The 20742-nt window shown below is 38.5% G+C and overlaps 1 protein-coding gene across 1 annotated transcript in view; it reads right to left on the bottom strand.

Moving 5' to 3' along the window:
* The window catches only part of RANBP17 (RAN binding protein 17), a 322388-nt gene that overhangs the window by 27666 nt on the left and 273980 nt on the right, over nt 1–20742 (bottom strand). The window contains exons 23-25 of the mRNA XM_047076735.1: nt 16756–16970; nt 13808–13946; nt 1940–2106 (exon numbers count right to left, since the gene is read on the bottom strand). Of these exons, the coding sequence (XP_046932691.1) occupies nt 1940–2106; nt 13808–13946; nt 16756–16970 (521 nt within the window). The remainder of the gene's footprint in view (nt 1–1939; nt 2107–13807; nt 13947–16755; nt 16971–20742) is intronic.

Consider the following 20742-nt stretch of genomic DNA (forward strand, 5'->3'; position numbering starts at 1 on the left):
ATTCATGGGTATTTATTTTCTCCACTGGCAGCATGCTCTCAGTCTGTGGTTCTCAACCTTCTTGCAAAACACTGGAGGGCCAGGACACCCCCAACAGTACCACACGTTACTGCAGCTGGGGAGGTGGGGAAGGGGGAAGGAGAGGTACATTCTTGATAGAAAGTATATTTTGAGGGGCACCTCGTGTATATATGTGTGTGTGTGTGTGTATGTGTGTGTGTGTGTGTATGTATATATATATATATATATATATATATATATATATATATATATATGGCTCAGTTGGTTAAGTGTCTGACTCTTGGTTTCGGCTCCGGTCATGATCGCGTGGTGGGTGATTGGAGCCCCACACTGGGCTCTGCAATGATGGGTGTGGAGCCTGCTGAGGATTCTCTCTCTCCCCCTCTCTTTCTGCCCCTCCCTTGGTTGCATGTGCACGAGGACACTCTCTCTCTCAAAATAAATAAGTTAATTTAAAAAAATGTATATCTTGTAATGGCATTCCTGATGAACATGAGATCTTATCCCCACCACTAGGCCCTTGAGAATCAATGGTATAAGTGATAAGGCTTTCGACCCAGACGAACCTTGTTTCAATTCCACTTTCCAGTTGATCTCTCTGCATCTCAATTTGTTCATCTGTAAAATGGGGATGACGATATCTACATTTCAGGGTTGTTGTGGGGGTGTAAATGAGAAGAGTTCTCTGAAAGTCCTCTCCTCGTGTGTCAATCTCTGTCACCACTACATTAATCAAATTATTCATATAATCTGTTACCTAGTAACTAACCCATCATCTCTGTCCCACGTGACAGAAACTTTTTAAGGAAAGAAATTATGTCTTATGAATCTCAGCGGCTCTTGTACCTTGTACACAGAAAGTCCTCACTACGTGTGCTACCTTCCTCTTCTCTTTACCATATCACCAACATGTCGTAACAATTCCAGGATCATAACCAAGTATTTACAGGCATACAGCACTTTGTTTAGTTACACAAAATCTTAATTACACACCTCCCCACAAGGAAAATAACAGGTTACTGAGACATCACCAAAAGTAAGTTTATATAACTTAATTTGCATATTAGTAAAAAAATGACAGCCAGGAAGAAAACCTCTTCCATGGCCAGCCCATTGTATGTTCATCATTTCTTCACTCAGAGTGACGCTTTCCGCTAGTAACCTTGTTAAAGTGTTTACATTTGCAAACCACAAACTATTATGAAGATAATTTGGCAAAATGAAACAAGTGGAAGCAGTATACAGCATCATTTCCAAAGTCAGTAGAACGGGAGAACATCAGAGTGATGGTATCTCCAGAGAAAAATGGCATCATTCTCTTTGAAATATTTCTGGCACGTGTTATTTATTTTTATGCATGCTGTTACTGTGATTTGCAGAAGTGAGTTTTCAAAAAACAGTATTAAACTTGGACCTAACTCATAGTAGCCAGTCAGAAAACACATCTGAAAATAAAGAACTTGTGGCTTTATTCCTTTTACTTAAATGCTCTTGGGAATATGACCTACCTGAACTTTTCTTATCTTAAATAAGAAGAATACCAACTGTAGTATGATGAACCGAAAGTGCTCACCAAGTTGCCTGGCATACAGAGTACTCACAGGCAAACTTTAGAAGACTTAGAGGCTCCAGGAAAGAAAGCAGAGGTTGACTGTTTCTAGTTCTGGCTTCGCTTTTTATTGCTCTCAGGCCTCTGAAAGAGCTATCCTTTTTTTGCATCCTAGCTTCGCTGGGGTAAGATGAAAGATGTGGAGAGATTTCTTGAGGGTGAGCTAGTGTGCTACCCTACCTTGCGGGAAAATACTCCTAGAGAGTAACTGGTAAAGGGTCTTGGCAAGGACCATTTGTTCTAAGAGATATTCAGGGTCTAGGCTTCTGGGAAACTGTTTCTTAAGTCAGGTGACCGACCACCAGTTACCTGCTGTAGGACATCTGGATTTTGCTGCATAAAATGTAAGAGTCTCTGACCGGCCTGGGTGGCCTCTCTGCATCGAAGTGGCTTCTTGCCCTCTTTTGCTATGTGCTTGAAGAGGTAGGTGACGATGTAGTCTAAACTGGTACAGCAGCTGGAGGAGACAACTGTATCTGTACGAACAATAAATGAGAATTCCTTCGCATTACTAAGTGAGTTTTCATCTGATTAATTATAATGCCTCCGATTAAAAAAACCACTTTCTGGTTTCAAAGCACTTTTATCAAATTGTAAAACTCCTTGAGGGCAGGGATTTTACCTTGCTTATCTCTTTGAACCCAGTGTCTACTACAAGACCTGGTATAGAGACGTGTTAGTTAAGTAACTGACTCCTGGATTGAATTGGACAGAATTTTCCATTTGTGACCTCAACGATTGTCTGTTCAACTCAAGTGACTTTATTAAACGTCTGTTGGTGCAAAGTGCTCTGCTGCAGAGGAAGCAGGGTGTGGACTTGGTGCAAAATGCTCTCTTTCAGGGGAAACCTCTACCCTGGTCAAAGAGCTCGTGATTCAGTACATAAGTCACTGCTGCTCAGTGCTAGCCAAAAATGAGCGACACACTGCTGGGCGGATTTTGAGGAAGACATCACATTTGGATGGGGATCAAAAAGACTTTACGAAGGAGACAGAACCTAAGATGGGCTTGGGAAAGTTATTTCAGTTAGATATAAGGAAGGACATTTTTCAGGTAGAGAGATTCACACAATGTGCACAGTGTGGTGGGAAGTTAGGGATTTTGGAGTCAGACAGCTCTGGTTTCAAATCTCATCTTTTCTAATGACTTGCTATGTTGTTACTCTGAAAGAACCAGTTAACCTTTCTCAGCATTTGTAAAATAACTTGCAGAGTTGAATGAGAAGAGAACAACTAGAAAGTCTCAGAATAAAAATAGCTGATATTTACTGATAGTTTACTGTGTTAGTTACACAAATTATTGTGCATCCTCACAATAGCTCTGTGATGGTAACTGTTATTATCTCCATTTACAGGCAAGAATAGTGAGGAATTAAATGACATGTCCAATGCCACACGGCTGGATGACTGTGGAGCCACTGTCTGAAAATAAACAAGGAGCTGAGGTTCTAGATTTATACTTTTAACCATGAAAATTAATATACATTAAAGAAAATCAGGTTTTAAGCAAAAATACATGTAACCATCAAACACTTTCTTAAAACACAATGGATTCAAAAGATGACAATTACTACCAGTTTGCCCTCGTGTTGAAAAGAGGAGGGTATATTCAGGGAGTAGGACTTTTGGGATGAGTGAAAGAATATATAGGGAGTCATAAGAGAGAAGGCTGACAAAGTAGGTTGGTGTCTTCCTTGAGGGCATCCAATAGTGAGCTGGGACAGTACATTTAATTTGAAAGACAACAGAGGTGTTATTAAAGGCTTCTTTTTTAAAGCAAGCAAGTGACATGATGTAGCAACCATTTATTGACTATCTACTTTGTACATTAGGGTTATTATTCACTTACTTCTAACAATTACTTTGTATATAGTAGGTGTTGTTATTTGCATTTTTCAGTAAGAAAAATGAATTTCGGAGATAAAGAGCTTATCCAACAAAGTTCATGGTTCTGATTCATAGAATGACACTGCCCAGATTTTTTGGCCAAAGGTAATAATGTACGGACACGATCCTGGGGGAGTTTATGATCAGTAACAGAGGTGACAAGAGGAAAAGTTAAAAACATTCAAAAATGGCAAAAATGGTAAATGCAGATGAGGAAAGCAGACAGGGAGAGTAGGGCTGGGAACAGCAGATTATAAACTTCCTAAGGCAGTCATTAATTTCTTATTCATTTTATGAATCTCTGAGGTTTTGAGACACACGTGCCTTTCCTAGATTAGAGGTGCAATGTTGGTAGGCAAAGCGAGTCTGAGGAAGGTTTTATAGGTCTTGAGTTGTATTTAGTAATAATACCTAGAACAATAGAACACCACAGTTTACAAACTCTTTCATATAAATTGTTTTGTAGAGAAATGGCATAAGAAATAGAAAGAGGTAGGCTTGGTGGAAAGTTCTGACATACAGATAGATAAATACATTTAAAACAGAGGATAACAGGGGCGCCTGGGTGGCTCAGTCAGTTAAGTGTCCGACTCTTGATTTTGGCTCAGGTCATGATCTCACAGGTTTATGAGATTTAGTCCTGTGTCAGGCTCTGTGCTGTCAGCATAGAGCCTGCTTGGGATTCTCTCTCTCCCTTTCTGCCCCTCCCTCCCTGTCTCTTTCTCAAAGTAAATTAATAAACTTTAAAAGTAAATAAAAAAATAAAAACATAAAATAGAGGATAATAGTAGTTGGTGCAGGATCAGTAGGGGTTGAATGAAGGTCTACAAGATGGGAACGGACAATAGTTTAGGGAAACCATAGCGCTATGGAAGCTATATATACAAGCAAATTGTGGCGCTATATTTTCCTCTTAAGAAAGGGGCTCTTTTTCTCCCAAAATCAGGGCATTTGATTGATGGATTAATCGTTTATCTCTCCCCACTATCTGGGTTGCTGTGCAGAAAAGGAAGATTAGATTTTATAATTCCAGGAGGTAGTATAATGTAGTGGAAAAGATCTAGGCCTAAGAATCAGGTACAGACTGGTTGAGCTCGGTTGCTTTTCTCTTTTCCTTCACATTTCTACTTTTGAAGTCCCAATCATGAAAGTAAATGGATTAAGTAACTTAATATCTACAAAAGGAAGCGAGCAGGAAATAGATATGGTTTCCCTCACCAGTAAAGAGCAATATGCTATCAATCATACAAAAATTATAAAGACCTCACATAGATTTGGTGACCGCATGCCATGCAGGTTGCATTAAAAGGTTCCAATCCACTGAGTCAGCTATGAAAAAGCCAGGTAAACACTTTAGACATGAAGGTTGGAACATATATCCTTGCAATAAAAGCAAGAAGAAGAGATTCCATTATGGCTGATTTATGGTTGGGGACTTTGAAATGGATAAATGTTATTTTAGGGTAGATTGAAAGGTGTAGAATCATAAGGATCAAGGGCCGTTTGATCAAAAACAGAATGAATAGTGCTAAGGACTATGTATTATTATTGGTTTTCTTTATTTGCAGCTCAAGCTATTATGTGAGATTCAAATAATGAAACTCTCCTGACATAAAAGGATGGGCAGAAGTCATGAATTTTCATATTTTGTCCTGGTTCTTGGTATTCAGAATTGTTAAATTTTTTAAAATGTTTTATTTATTTTTTTGAGAGAGCACAAGTCGGGGCGTGAGAGAGAGGGGGGCAGAGGATCCTAAGTAGGCTCTGCCCTGACAGCAGCAAGCCTGATGGAGGGCTTGAACTCACAAACCGCAAGATCAGGACCTGAGCCGAAGTCTGACACTTAACCGAATTAGCCACCCAGGAGTCCCAGTATTCAGAATCTTTTAAAAAAAGGATTCATTTGGGGCACCTGAATGGCTCAGCCTGTTGAACATCTGACTTCGGCTCAGGTCATGATCTCATGGTTCATGGGTTCGAGCGCCACATCAGGCTCTGTGCTGACAGCTCAGAGCCTGGAGCCTGCTTCGGGTTGTGTCTCCATCTCTCTCTGCCCCTCCCCCGCTTGCTCTCTCTCTCTCTCTCTCTCAAAAATAAGTAAACATTAAAAAAAAATGACCAAAAAAAATGATTTATCAGCAATGTAGACAATTAAAAAAATTTTTTTTAATGTTTATTTATTTTTGAGAGACAGAGAGAGACAGCATGAGCAGGAGAGGGGCAGAGAGAGAGAGAGAGGGAGGGAGACCCAGAATACGAAGCAGGCTCCAGGCTCTGAGCTGTCAGCACAGAGCCCGACGTGGGGCTTGAACTCATGAGCCCTGAGATCATGACCTGAGCTGAAGTTGGACTGCAATGTAGAGAATTTTAGACACAATGTTTAAGTCGAATGGTCACTTTGTTCTCTCTAGCAACTTGTTGTTTGGCATTAAAACCAAATGCTCCTTTTCTCCTGCAACCGGTCTCCAAAGGAAGCACATGCATCATTAATAAGCCTCCTGTTCACTAGGACCCATCATGGAAAACTGTTCTGAAAAGTTAACTGTATAGGAAAGAGTTGCTTGACTGAGTCAGGAGAATAATAATGGGGCTGAGCTAAAATTTGGCTTTGGCTCAAAATTTCTCACCATGGCAGAAGAGAGGAAGGAGGTCTTAGAAAAATTCAGTGTGAAAGGCAATTTCAGAAATGAAAGGCCTGTCTGGGTGGTGCGCAGTTTTGGAAATAGGTGGCTCTGGATTTGAATCTGTATTTTCTAGATGTTTAACTTCATGGAGCTTTAATTTGCAACTCTGTAAAATGTGCTCAATACCACCTACTTTGCAAGGTCTTGTGAGAAATTAGTAAAGTGTGTAAAGATTAACATAGTGCTCAACACACAGTAGGCTTCCCCCTTTTCACTTTCCATCTGTCTTCCTGGCGGTTTCAGTCCCTTAAATACAAAGCCCATCATTTTGTTTGGCAAACTCATAGCTAGCTGTCTTCTACTTTTAGCATGTTTTTGGTGGGAGAAACTAGTGTACAAGGTCTCTAAGTTTCTAAATATTTCCTGAATGTCTTGTTTCCATGTTATATTCATACCACTTAATCTAATTCAAGAATGTGTTCAAAATAACAACATATTCTATTCATAATGAACATTTTATTAACAGTGGCCTTGATGAGGAAAGGTCTGGTGGCTTCCAGTTGGTTCAAATTTTCACTTGCCCTCACAATTTGTTTTTGCCTTTTGTGCTATCTTTTACTTCCTGGAATGACCCTCACTGCTGCCCCAGCTAATCTTCAGAGGCCTTCCCTGATCACTTCTAAAGAAGCCACATTTGATCATTCTCCAGTCATTATCCCATTTTAAGTCTTTGTTTAGCACTTGCAATGACTTGACTTTTTCTTGTGTGTGTGTGTGCGCGTGCGTGTTTGTGTGTGTGTGTGTGTGTGTGGTCATTTATTTATTGTTTATCTTTTCCCTCTAGAGTAAAAGCTTCACATCAGCAGGGACCTTCTCTGTTTTGTTCCCTTTAGTACTGCCAAGTACATAGTATGTGCATAATTGGTACTTACTGAATGAATGACTTGAGTGTCACTATTATTAAGAGCAGCTTTTTGTAAGTTCTGCACTTGGTCTCTATATGTAAGAGAATGGTTTCTATATGTAAGAGTGTGGTGGGGGGTGATGGTGGCTGGGTAATAAAAAGATAGAAAATAGGGGCACCTGGGTGGCTCATTTGGTTAAGCATCTGACTCTTGGTTTCAGCTCAGGTCATGATCTCACATTTTGTGACTGCGAGCCCTGGGTCAGGCTTCTTCTCTCTCTCCCTCTCCCCTACTCACGCCATCTCTGTCTCTCTTAAAATAAACTTAAAAAAAATAAAAAGAAAATATAGTCACTTTTCTCATTCACCTTTCTCTTTCCCCACATTACAGCTTGCCTGAAACTAAAAATGCTGATGAATGAGGATAACCAAAAATTGTTAATATCATGTTAAGCATATTAGGTGAGTTACTACCCTATCACTGATTCAATTTTTTTTTTTTTGTGCTTCCGTCTCAGTTTTTCCAGAGGCTAAAGTAGAACTGAAGCCTGCTTGTAACCCAAACGATAACTATAAATGCCTCTTTGCAGATCTATTATTGTTGGAAAAAGAGAAACCCAAGTGGGTACTTTTGATAGTCCTTTTTCTTGAAGATTAGATAGATCTAGGGCAGGGTGGTGAGGCGAAGAGGAATGGGTTTTCGAGTCAGAAAGACTCCTAGATCAGGCACTTATTGGTTGTGTGACCTTCTGCAAGTTGTTTGACCTCCCTGAGCCACAGCTTACTCATCTGTATAATGAAATATAATGAAAATAACATTACTCAATTAACTTAATCAATAAATATTTACTGAGCACTTACTATGTGCTAGGCACTGGGAATAAAGTGTTGCCTCAAGACACTGTTTCTGTCCTTCAGAAAACTGCAGTCAGGTAGGAAATAAGGACACACAGAGTATGTAACCCAGTTTTGGTAGGCACAGTGGTTCTGAGAATGACAATGCTGAAGTACCCACCTGAAAACACCTATGACAGCATCAGGAACAGAGTACATGTCCATAAACATACACTTAATAAGTGGTAGCACCAGGACTTACATCCAAGCTCAGTACTCCCTCCCTAATGCCACTTCATCAAGACTCCCTTGAGAGCCTTGTTGAAATGCAGATTCCAGGCCTGAGACCACACTTTGAGAGCAATATAGCCGCCTGCAACTAATTTAAAATCTTCAAGTATTACTATGATGTGAGTTAAAAGAATGTCAAGCCAAACTGTAATAAGAAAAGACAAGGCTTCAGTTTCTGTCCTTGAAGGATTAACTGCTATGAGAATTTTTCCTTCTGCCATAAACAACTAGAAAACAGGACAAAAATATGAAACAACATTTTTCAATTATTGCACAACAAGCAGTACAGGGCTATTAAACCAGAGAGGAGGGAAACAAATGATGTGATTGCTCAAGCTTATTGCCCCAAGTAGTTTCCAGGCTACAGACCAGGAAGGGGGAACCCAAACGGAGCTAAGCAGTCTCACTGAGTCGAAGAGAAACAGTTTGAATTTGGGGAGATTGAGGCAGCTAGAACTCATGGGACAGAGTTTCAGGGAGTGGGAGCTATACAAAGAGACAGTTCTGGAGATCTGTAAAGGAGTCCTTCCCATCCAGTCTTCGAATAATAACAGAGATATATAACACATGTGTAGTTCCAGAAGGAATGGAGATAGAGGGAAAGAGGTAGACTGTGATTATTTGAAGGCAAACTGTGCTGATATTATTTGAAGGTGTAGATTATAAACCCTAGAGTACCACTAAAAATAAAAAAGTCTGGCTAATAAACTCATAGGGGATATAAAATGGATTCATAAGAAAGATGTAATTAATCCTAACCAAAAGAAGGCAGGAAAAAAAGAAAAAAGAAACAAAGTTCAGACAAAATAAAAAGAAAACAAGTAGCAATATTATAGATTTAAACTCAAATACACTGGTACTTACATTAAATATAAATGGTTGAAACACTAATTAGAAGGCAGAGACAGTGAGATTTGATATAAAAATATGACCCACCTATAAGCTGTGTGTTTGGCAAATATGTTCATGTGCTAATTCCCAGAACCTGTGAATGTGTTAGATTATACAGCAAAGAATAAATAAGACTGCAGGTGGACTAAGATTGCTAATTAGTTGAGCGAAACATAGGGAGATTATTTTGGATTATCTGGGTAGGCCCAATGTAATCCCAAAGGTCCTTAAAAGTAAAAGAGAGAAGCAGGAGAGGTCAGACTTAGAGGGAGATGTATCTATAGAAGAATGGTTACAGATGCAATCTTGCTGGTGTTGAAGATGAAGGGGGGCCATGAGCCAAGGAATTTAGGTGGTCTCTAGAAACTGGAACAGGCAAGGAAATGGATTTGGTCCTAGAAAGGAACACAGCTCTGCTGACACTTTCATTTTATAGCCCAGTGAGACCCATGTCACATTTATGATCTAAAGAACCATAAGATAATAAATGTACATTAGTTTAAGCCACCAAGCTTGTACAAATTTGCTATAATAGCAACAGAAAATACCTGCTGTCTACAAGAAACCAACTTTAAATATAAAGACACAGAAAGATTAAAAGGGAAATTATAGAAAAAGAGGCAACCTAATCAAAAGAAAGCTGGAGAGGCTAGTAATATCAGACAAAGTGGATTTCAGAAGAAAGAGTATTAAAAAAAAAAAGAAAGAGTATTGCAAGAGATAAAGAAGGTCATTTCATAATGATAAAGGGGAAAATTGACCAAAGGAACATAACAATCCTAAATATTTATGTATCTAGTAACAAAGCTTTGAAATACTTTATATAAAAACTGATAGAACTGAAAGGAGAAATGGAAAAATCTATATAGTCAGACTTCAGCACTTCTCTCTTGGTGGTTCACAGAATAAGTAGAAAACAAACAACCGGTAATAATATAGAAAATCTGAACAATTAGACCACCATAGAACATTCTTCCCAACAACAGTGGAATGCACAGTCATTTCAAGTGCCCATGGCACATTCATCGTATTTTGAACATAAAAAGGATGCAATAAATATAAAGATTATAAAAATTACTGAGTATTTCCTATGACCACAATGGAATTAAACTAGAATCAATAACAGATATCAGGAACACCTGTGAATATACAGAAATTAAAAACCCTGTGCCTCTAAGTAACAATCCACTGATAAAAGAAGAATTCAGCAGGACAATTAGAAAATATTTTTGAACTGAATAGAAAAAAAATCTCAAAATATATAAAATTTTTGTGAGGAATAGCTATAGCAGTGCTTAGATGAAAGCATTAAATGTGTATATTAGCAAAGAGGAAAGGTCTAAAATCAGTTATCTAAGTACCTACTTGACAAAATTAAGAAAAGAAAAAGCAAAGTAAACTAAAGGAGGGAAATAATACAGGCCATATATGAAATTAATGAAATAAAAGATGGAAAAATAAAAGAGAATTCAATGAAAACTGAAAGCTGGTTCTGTGCAATAAAACTGATCAATCTAGAGCCAGAATGAGAAAAAAAAGAGAGAGAAGACACAAATTGCCAATTTCAGGGATGGAAGAGGGGAATCACTACAGACCTTGCTCAAATCATATTGTATAACAATGGGATATTATGAACAATTTTATGTCAATGTCAGATGAACTTCAGATGAAATGGAGAAATTCTTTTGAAGATACAAACTACCAAATGCTATGCCAGATCTAATAAATAAGTGGAATAGTCCTGTATCCATGAAAAAATTTAATTTGTAGTTAAAAAAACTTACTAACAACAATAAAAAATCTAGGCTTAAAGGCCTCACTAAGGAGATCTAATAACCATTTAAGTAAGAACTAGTAACAATTCTCCACAAACTTTTTAAGAAAATAGGAGAGGTGGAAACAATCCTCGAGTCATTTTATGATGGCATTAGACTGACACTAAAACAAGGCAAAGATACAGAAGAACAAAGAGTACAAGATATGGAAGAAGAACTATAGAAAAACTACTGAGAACACATCAATATCTGTCACGAACATAGATGTGAAAAATCTGTATCAAAATTTTAGAAGGTCGATTTCAATACCATATAAGAAGGATGTGTTACAACCTAGTGTGGAATGCAAGGTTGGTTTTACATTCAAATACCCATCAATGTGATGATTAACATTATGTAATGTATTAAAAAAGCAAAGCCATATAATCATCTCAGTAGATGTAGATAAATAATTTGATAAAATTCAATATTCATTCATGATAATACTCTCAGAAAACCACAAATAAGGGAATTTTTTCAACAAGATAAAAGAGCATCTATATAAAAACCTATGGCTAACATTAGACTGAATGGTGAAAGAATGAATGGAGACATTTCCTTGGAGACAAGGAAAAAAATGTTTGCTATCATTACTTCTACTCAACATTGTATTGTGGACCCTAGCCAGTGTGATAAGGCAAGGAAAAAAAAGCCATAGAGACTGGAAAGGAAGAGATGAAACTGTCTTTATTTGTAGGTACATCTATGCAGAAAATCTTAAGACATCTACAAAAACTACCAGAATTAATAGGTGGGTTTAGTAAGGTTGAAGGATATATGGTGAACATACAAAAAAAATCAACTGCAATTCTGCACAGTAGCCAAAACCAATGGGAAATTAAAATTCAATACCATGTACAATAGCATAAAAACATAAAATACGTAGTTATAAATATAACAAAATAAGTACAAGAGTCATACATTTAAAGCTACAAAAATGCTGTTGAGAAAAATTAAGGAAGACCTAAATAAATGGACAGATATGCCATTTTCAGGAATTGAAAGTTCAATATTGCTAATATGTTAACTGCCCCCAAATTGGGCTAGAGATTCAATGCAATCCCCACGAAAATTCCCCTATTCATTTATTTTTTCTAACGAGAAACTGACAAATTGACACTAAGGTGTATATAAAAAGACAAAGGACCCAGAATAGTCAAGACCACTTTAAAAGAGAAAAACAGAGGCACCTGGGTGGCTCAGTCAGTTAAGTGTCTGACTCTTTATTTCAGTTCAGGTCATGATCTCACAATTTGTGGGATTTAGTCCCATGTCAGGCTCTGCACTGACAGCCGAGTGCCTACTTGTGATTTTCTCTTTGGCTCTCTCTCTCCCCCGTGCTCGCTCACTCTCTCTCTCTCTCTCTCTCTCTCAATATAAATAAACATTAAAAAAATAGAGAAAAACAAAATTAGAGGGCTATACTCTCTGATTTCAACATGTACCAGAAAGTTAGGACAAAAGTTAAGAATCAGAACAGTATAGAATTGGCACAAAGTAATTGAATAAGGAAAGAACATTCTTCAACAAAAGGTGCTAGAACAATTGAATAACTGTATGCTAAAAAACAGCTTTTGTCTCATACATAATATTATATACAAAAAGTTTAGTTGAAATGGTTCACAGACCTAAACATAAGATCAAAAACTATAAAACTTCTGAAGAAAACATAAAAACCACCTGTCTTGCCTTGGGTTAAGCAAAGATTTCTTAGGATAGGACCCAAAAGACATGAACCATAAGAGAAAAAATAAGTAAATTGGACTGCCTCAAGATCAAAAAAACTTTGCTCTTATGAGATGAGACTGTTAGAAAATAAAAATACAAGCCAAGCCTGAAAAAATATTTTCAAAACACATATCTGATAAAGGATCTGCATCCAGAATATTTAATAAATGTTTACAAGATAAATAACCCAGTTTAAAAAAATGGGTAAAGGATTCAAACAAATACTTCACTAAGAAGATACGTGAACGGCCCATAAGCATGAAAAGATGTTCAAATCACTATTCAGTAGTTAAAGAAATATTAAAAACATCATGAGATTCCTCTTAACTCCCACTAGGATGGCTAAGATTAAAAAGACTGACAATACCAAGTGTTAGGGAGGTTACTGGGAAACTGGAACCCTCAAACGTTGCTGGGAGAGCAGAATGGTACAGTCATTTTGGGAAACAGTGTCACAATTTTTTTATAATGTTAAAAATACACTTAGCATACAACTCAAAAATCCCACTCCTAGCTATTTCCCCAAGAGAAATACTACCTGTCCACAGAAAGACTTGTACATTCACAGTAGCATTGTACAAAACAACCAAGTAATGGAAACAACTCAAAAGTCCATCAGCTGGTGAATATATAAATAGATAAGTTGTAGTATTCCACACAATGGAATAATACTCAGCAACAGAAAAGAATAAACTGACTTTCAAAACAGCATGGAAGAATCTCAAAGGCGTTATGCTAAACGAAAGAGAAAGGTATATACATCACAGGATTCCACTTAGATGAAATTCTGGTAAAGGTAAACTGTAGTGAAAGAAAGTAGACAGTGGTTCCTTGGGGCTGGGGTGAAGGGGAAGGGACTGATTAGAAGGGGGCACTAGAGCGCTTTCTGTGGTGAAGAAAATGTTCCATATCTCAGTTGTGATGGTTCGTGACTGTGTATATATATTTGTTATAGTCACTGAACAACTAACTGTTCACTTAAAATCAATGTGTATAAATTATACCTTTAAGCGGATTAAAAATTAAGCTGTACATCAAAATACAAAAAGGCATTTTCTCACTTGCAAGCAATAATTATGAAATAATCTCTTAGTTTGGGTACATAATTTTTTCCTATCTGTAGGATGATCATCTTAGTAAGCACATACATTAAGAGACCACAATCAAGTTTTTCCTCTGGAAATCATGTTCTCCACAATACTTACCAAGAGTAGTGAGTCCCTCGGAGATAGATGTGAGAACATACAGCAGTACAGGAGGCTCTAAGTTGGTGATGAAGCTCATGTGGTCCTGGGTGAGACACTCCAGGAGTGGATAGTAAGACTGGCTCAGTTTCCGATATTGCTAAAACACAGAGATACCAAGTGTCAAGCCACTGGGAAGCAAAAGACATGTTAAGGTCTAGTGGAAACTGCCATTTATAATATTAGAAAATATAAACCTACCTAAATATAAATATATAAAATAAATACATGGAACAAATGACAAACACATGATTCTCAATTCGGTATTTAAGGGGGTTCTAATAGGAATCTCTTGATCTCTAGAAATCCTAATTTGAAGACACAGCACAGAAAGTATCCTCAATTTTACCTTACATGGATAACACTTAAATGCAAATAAAATTCTGTAGTATGGAATTTAGAAGACTGAATTCTTCCTCAAAAAAAAAAAAAGTTAGAGAGGGAGGGAGCCAAACCATTAGATACTCTTAAAAATTGAGAATAAACTGAGGGTTGATGGGGGGGGTGGGAGGGAGGGGAAAGTGGGTGATGGGCACTGAGGAGGGCACCCGTTGGGATGAACACTAGGTGTTGTGTGGAAACTAATTTAACAATAAATTTTATATTAAAAAAAACAACTAAAAATAGAGTTACCCTACGATCCAGCAATTGCACTATACAGTATTTACCCAAAGGATACAAAGATACAGATTGGAAGGGGTACATGTACTTCAATGTTTATAGAAGCATTATCAACAATAGCAAAACTATGGAGAGAGCCCAAATGTCCACTGACTGATGAATGGATAAAGATGTGGTACGTAGACACACACACACACTGGAATATTATTCAGTCATCAAAAAGAATAAGAGCTTGCCAACTGCAACGGCGTAGATGGAGCTAGAATGTATCATGCTAAGTGAAATAAGTCCATCAGAGAAAGACAAATACCATAGGATTTCACTCATATGTGGAATTTAAGAAACAAAGCAGATAAATCTATGGGAAGTGGAGGAAAAAGACAAGGGAGGGAAACAAACCACAAGAGAGACAGAAAAAACTGAGGGTTGATGGAAGGAGGTGGGTGGGGGGGATGGGTTAAATGGGTGATGGGTATTAAGGAGGGCACTTGTAGTGATGAGCACTGGCTGTTGTATGTAAGTGATGAATCACTGAATTCTACTCCTGAAACCAATACTGTACTTCATGTTAACTGAAATTTAAATTGAAAAAAAAAAAGACAATTATTTTCTGGATGGAGATACTGTAACTCTGAACAGTTATTACTAGTGGTAAGGCAGCCTTTTTTTTTTTTTTTTTTAACACAAAGCTTTTGCTGTTATAATAGGATTTGGCATCATGGTCTGTTGTACTTACAGAGTGCCTGCCCATCTAATTAAATCATAATTTGGTCAATGGCTTAATATTTGCTATATACTATGAGCAAAAGATAAGTGCATGAGAAAGATCCCTGGAAAACTTCAAATGAAACTCAAGCCAATACCAAAGAAGCACAACACTCATAAGAGAAATAAACCAGAGTAGTATTTATTAAAGTGAGATTAAGGCCACCTCCATGAGATCACATGGGGTGCTTGCTAAAAATGCAGTTTCCTGATCCCCACTCCAGACTCACTAAATGAAAAGCTCTGGAATGAGGTCCTAAAACATGCATTTTACATACATAAAGGGAATCCTATGCATCCTCAATTTTGAGAATTAGTGAATTAGAGATTTGATTGCCTGTTAGAAAAAAGATGAGAAAAATTCCTGGAGCTACAATCAGTTTTTTTGGTGGACCTCAACTATAGTGAAGTGTCTTCTCAGTGAGGTGTCTGTTAACGCATGGTTGATCTGAGTCAAGTTTCTAGTCTGTAATTTCTGTCACACAGGCAGCCTTCAATGAGCATTCTGTTCTACTACTGAGGCTTAACCACTTTAGCTGGAGATGTGGTTCCATAAAGACTTAGAACGGTGGAAGAGGGTGCCACTAGTCCATTCTTGTCCAGGATGACTCAGGCTGACCAAAGGCCCCTTAGATCTTAGCTGCAACTTTGGCAGGGAGCAGGTGGTAAAGCCTGAACTACACCTGAGCATGAATTTGGCTGTTATTGAAGTAATTACTGCAGCCACATTGGGCATATATTAGCTTTTGTGCAATCATGCAGAGGTGTTTAAAAAAAAAAGTGTGATAACGACACAGCTCAGTGGAGGAGCCTGGAAATTTAAATTTCCAACAAGCACCCTAGGTGATTCTGATGGGCCTCAAAGTTTGAAAACCACTGACATAGATCATAGAAACTAGACGGTAGAGTTGAAAAGGGACCTGGAGATCACTTTGTTTAATTTACTCATTTTAAAGGTGAGGAAATTAAAGCCTGGAGAAATAGAGAAGGTGATTTATTCAAGGTAAATGACTAGTGAGTGGCAGAGTTGAGACTATGCACCCGCACGCTCAACTTTGATTTCAGCACTCCTTCCGCCACACCAGAATTTTCATGCAAAGGAAAGCCAAACAGTAGGGGAAGTAGAGGGCATAGGAGGAGGAAGGAAGAAGGAAGGAGAAGATCCTGCAGCCGATCCTGCATTTCTGCTCCAAGAGACAGACCTGTTTTGAATTATGAGTATAGTTGTAAGCAATCAGTTGAAATTGCTGATGACATTTTCTCTAGATGCAGAACCTGGAGCACTCTGGAGGACCGATCCATCAGACGGTGGTAGCTGCAGTTTTCAAAACTGCACATTTAATTATAGAAACACAGCCACTATAGTTGTTCAAATTCTGCGAGTTAAATCAAGATGCTGTCCTAAAACATAACAATGTTCTGGTGCTATTCTAACTCCCTGGGCTTCACTGTAACCATTCCAAGCCTGTGGTGGTGTTACTTCACATTTCACACAAAGACTCCCGTGATGCACGATTGCTTACTAGCAAGTCACTGTGGGACACTGACAGCAGCATTTTGACAAAGGCCTGGAGTACATTGTCAAAATGGTTGTCCCCATACAACTTGAAGACGCCAAAGCTGACATAATTTCCACACAAGGCAGATTTCAGAGCTGAATAGCAGATGGAGATGCCCTTGAGTTTCATTGGATAAATCTGATCTTTTGAGAGGCTCCCAAGGGACAGGATCTGATTACCTGTTTTAGGGTAAAAGCAGACAGAGAAAGTGATATAAGTAGATGTAATTCAAGGCACATTATTTAACATTTTCACTTCACCGCTAATGTTCACCTCCTCCTAGCATTGTTCCAAAAATTACACCATCCGTGTAACGAAAAATGCAAATATTTAAGGCAGTTTACCTGGGAAGCACAAACGGCCCAAGGAAAACCAATCAAGGGTACTGGCAAAGTTTTATGTTTTTATCTAGGTGGTGATTATACGAATATGCAGGTAGATATGGAAAAATTCATTGAGTTGCACTCTTAAGATTAGTTCACTTTACATATTTTAATATATGTGTTATCTCCTCTTCAACAAGACATTAGAAACGTAGGAGTAAACAACCAACTAAGTCAAGAGAAAAAGCCTAGGCTGAGATATAAGTTACGCTAAATTCTGGGATGAAATTCCAGCAGTTTTACATGAATTTGATCTTGAGTTACTTCACTTTTAGGAGGCTCGCAGGTTTGGTATATGAATTAAATGAAATAAGACGCACAAGAAATCCTCGGCACAGTGCATAACAAATGTTACTTCCTTTTTCCTTCCGTCATTTTTCAGAAGATCTCAAGAGATGATTTTTAAAACTGTACTTAAATTCTATGTTGTCCATCAAAAGATAAAGAAATGTTTATATAATCACCTTAAAAATTTTAATACCGGTTAGCATTTATAACCAACAATTTATTTCTGAAATGTGTGCTAGTAAGGCATGTTTTTAGGCAATACCCAAGAATGCCTTTAAAAAAACTATAAAGTCCTACATGTTTCTTAGCTCTGTGTTTTCCTATTTAAGTGAGTACTGCTAAAATTGAAACTAAATTCAACTTACAAAATGTAGAGGTGCATTGTTGTGGCTTTGTACTGTGCCAATTTGGCTACACAAGAACTAACTTTCCCAGAATGCATTTCCCTTTATGGTTGTGGGCTAGAATTGGGCAAGAGAGAAATTTGTGTGAGATTTGTAAGGTGGAAGTGAAGTAGCAGCCACGCTTTTGTGAAGGTCACTGTGACCAGAGTGAGAAAAAACAGTAGAAATGCCGCTGGGTTTCAGTTTGTCCGTGTTCTTTCCTCCTCTGTGTCTAGAACCACCAGTCCTGCTGACGAATGACTCTAAGCCCATCACCAACTACTCTGCAGCAGACTTCCAGGCTGGCAGCTATGCAAAGGCAGCCGTTTTCCATTGACTTCTACCCTACACCAGTTCCCTCTGACCCCACATCCTTTCATGGTTCCATTCTAGCAGCTGGAAGTGACACTTCCAGCTGCTAGAATTCCCTGCAAGCTCCAACTTGTCCACCCAGGCCATTGTTTCAGGAGGACTGATTAGTGGTTTTTCTTCTGAATTTTCAATTCCCCCCTTTGACCTATTTTCCCATCTTTGCCCAAGACTGTACAAAGTCTGATTCATAAAACAAGTTCCCTGTTCTGTCAGTGTCATAGTGCTTGTTTTTCCCTGTTTGAATCCTGACTGATATGTATATTACAGTAACCACGTGTGTACTGTAAGAGGGGTGAGACAGACCCTGGAATTTACTCCACACCAAATCCCGTACCCTCTCTCATGACCTCATCCTAACTTAGAGAGTAAGTTCCATAAAGATTCAACTCAATATGACAGCATTTACTTAACAGCTATTATGTGTGAGGTGCTGGGATAAACAAAGGAAATAAAATCTCTATTCTGAAGAAGTTCAGTCTGGTGGGAGAAATAGATTTATAAATCAATGATTTCATACAATGTGACAAACACAGAGAGATTGGGTTAAAATGTTAGGGGAACAGAAGAAGAGACTGACTCTGCTTGGCCAGGAGGTCAGTGGGGAAAGGCTTCACAGAACAGGCTATTTCTCAAGGATCAAGCCCGGTTTTCCAGGAAGACTTGGAGGGGGAGGAGTGTGTGCTAGGTAGATTATGCGCACAGGTATGGAGGTCCGCAAAAGCAGGATGCTGCAGGAGAAGACAGTTCTCAACCACTGCCTTTTTACCTTTGCCTCAAATTCAGTATAAACCAAGGTAGACATTCCCCTGTCCTCTCTGTCCTCGGAAAAGGGAAGCACTGCTTACATGTGATGAAAGGAGCTAGGATAATCTGGGGGTTATGTGTGGACTACACATTTTGGGTTTGTTGGAAAGGCCCAGGTCAACGGGAGAAAACTGGATCATCTTTTGGGGTCTTTTTATGCTCATGTCCTTATGGGAGAAGTAAAGGTCTTATATTCTACAGCAAAGATGGAATGGGCAGACCAAGAACGGTGATGGTACAAAAATTTTGATTTAAAGATTGGATAACCTATCATCAAGAAGGATTACTTATTTAGAATCACAACTTTCATCTCTGTGTTGAAGTTGCAACCTAAAATACATGTCTTTTGGCCTGTGTCAGACACATCTGTGTTAATTTATTTTAATTAAACAAGTTAATTAGTGTAGCCTTGTGACCTTTGAAAAGGAGAACGAGTAATACTTTTGAAATAGAAAGTTGTACCTCACTGTGCTCAGGTACCTCAGCATTCCGTGGTGGCTATGAAAGACTCTGGAAGAGAAGGCTTGGCCAAGTCATTTACTCACTCCGACTCAGCTTTATTCAGTATGTGTCACTGAACAGTACTTACTGAAATTGGATTGCAACCCCCCTCCCCAAAAAAAAGCTTAAAATGCCATAATTGGGGGCAGGGGAATGAGATACCATACATTCTTAACGTTAGGCCTGGGAGAGAGGGGTGTGGAGGCTCCTCTCTGGGGCTCCGGACAAGAATGCTGGGAATTGATGGATAACCTGGCCGAGGGCAATAGTGGGGGGAACTTCCAGTGGGAGGCACAGGTGCCACAGCACTGCCATTCTCACTCTTGTGCATGCTGCAGCAGGAAATCTCACTAAATGATAAGGGGAAAAAAAAACCTGAAAAATAAGCACAGAGGACTCCAGATACTGGTAATTCAGCTTATCATTTGCTTATATTAATTGCTTGGGTTCTCTTTTCTTAACCTCTATTCTCTGTCCCTTTTGGAGAAAACCTTTTTGTTTTTGTTTTGGGGTTAGCTTCCAGCACTCAGAAGTACCCTTCTGGACAATCCTCAAGACCTAGGTTCAGAGAAGGATATCCATTAAAAAATGCAAAATCTCCACTTCTGTTTACCTGAGATCTACTTTCAGGTCTTTTTTTTTTTTTTTTTTTTTAACTCTTCTTCCTTCTGAGACCCCACCTCTTCCCTGAGTGACTGACTCTATAATGTCTCCTTCAAAAGAGGCTTCCTACACCCAAAGAAGACTGATCTTCTTTCACAGGTCTCCGGTGGAGAACTATATAAAAGACAGTATTCTAACAGAAGACAGAAATACAGTGCATAAGGGAGTAATGAACCGGGTGGGCTTCTGACTCATACTGATTGGGGTTGAAGCCTACCTCTTTCCTTACTACCTCGGTGTCTGAGCAGATTGTTAATCTCTGTAAGTCAGTTTCCTCATTTATTAAATAAGGATAATTAAAGTACGTAAAACACACAAGGCTCTTATGTGGAGTAAAGGAGACAGCATATGTAAAGCGCTTACCATAGTAACTGGCACAGCGCTCGCTAAGTAAATGTAAATATGGCAATGCATACTCCTGTGGGTTCATTTCTTTCTCAAGTCTAGTAGCTTGTAAGTTCACACATGGGGGGCTATGGCCGGGAAAAGAGGGGGAGCTGAAGCTGGCTGTGTAGCATAATACACTTCCTTCTAATATGCGATTCAAAGTAAGGTCA

Source organism: Lynx rufus, unplaced genomic scaffold, assembly GCF_022079265.1.
Source record: "Lynx rufus isolate CCGP_SWC_20201006 ecotype Redwood Valley unplaced genomic scaffold, mLynRuf1.p SCAF_1, whole genome shotgun sequence".
Lineage (NCBI taxonomy): Eukaryota > Metazoa > Chordata > Mammalia > Carnivora > Felidae > Lynx > Lynx rufus.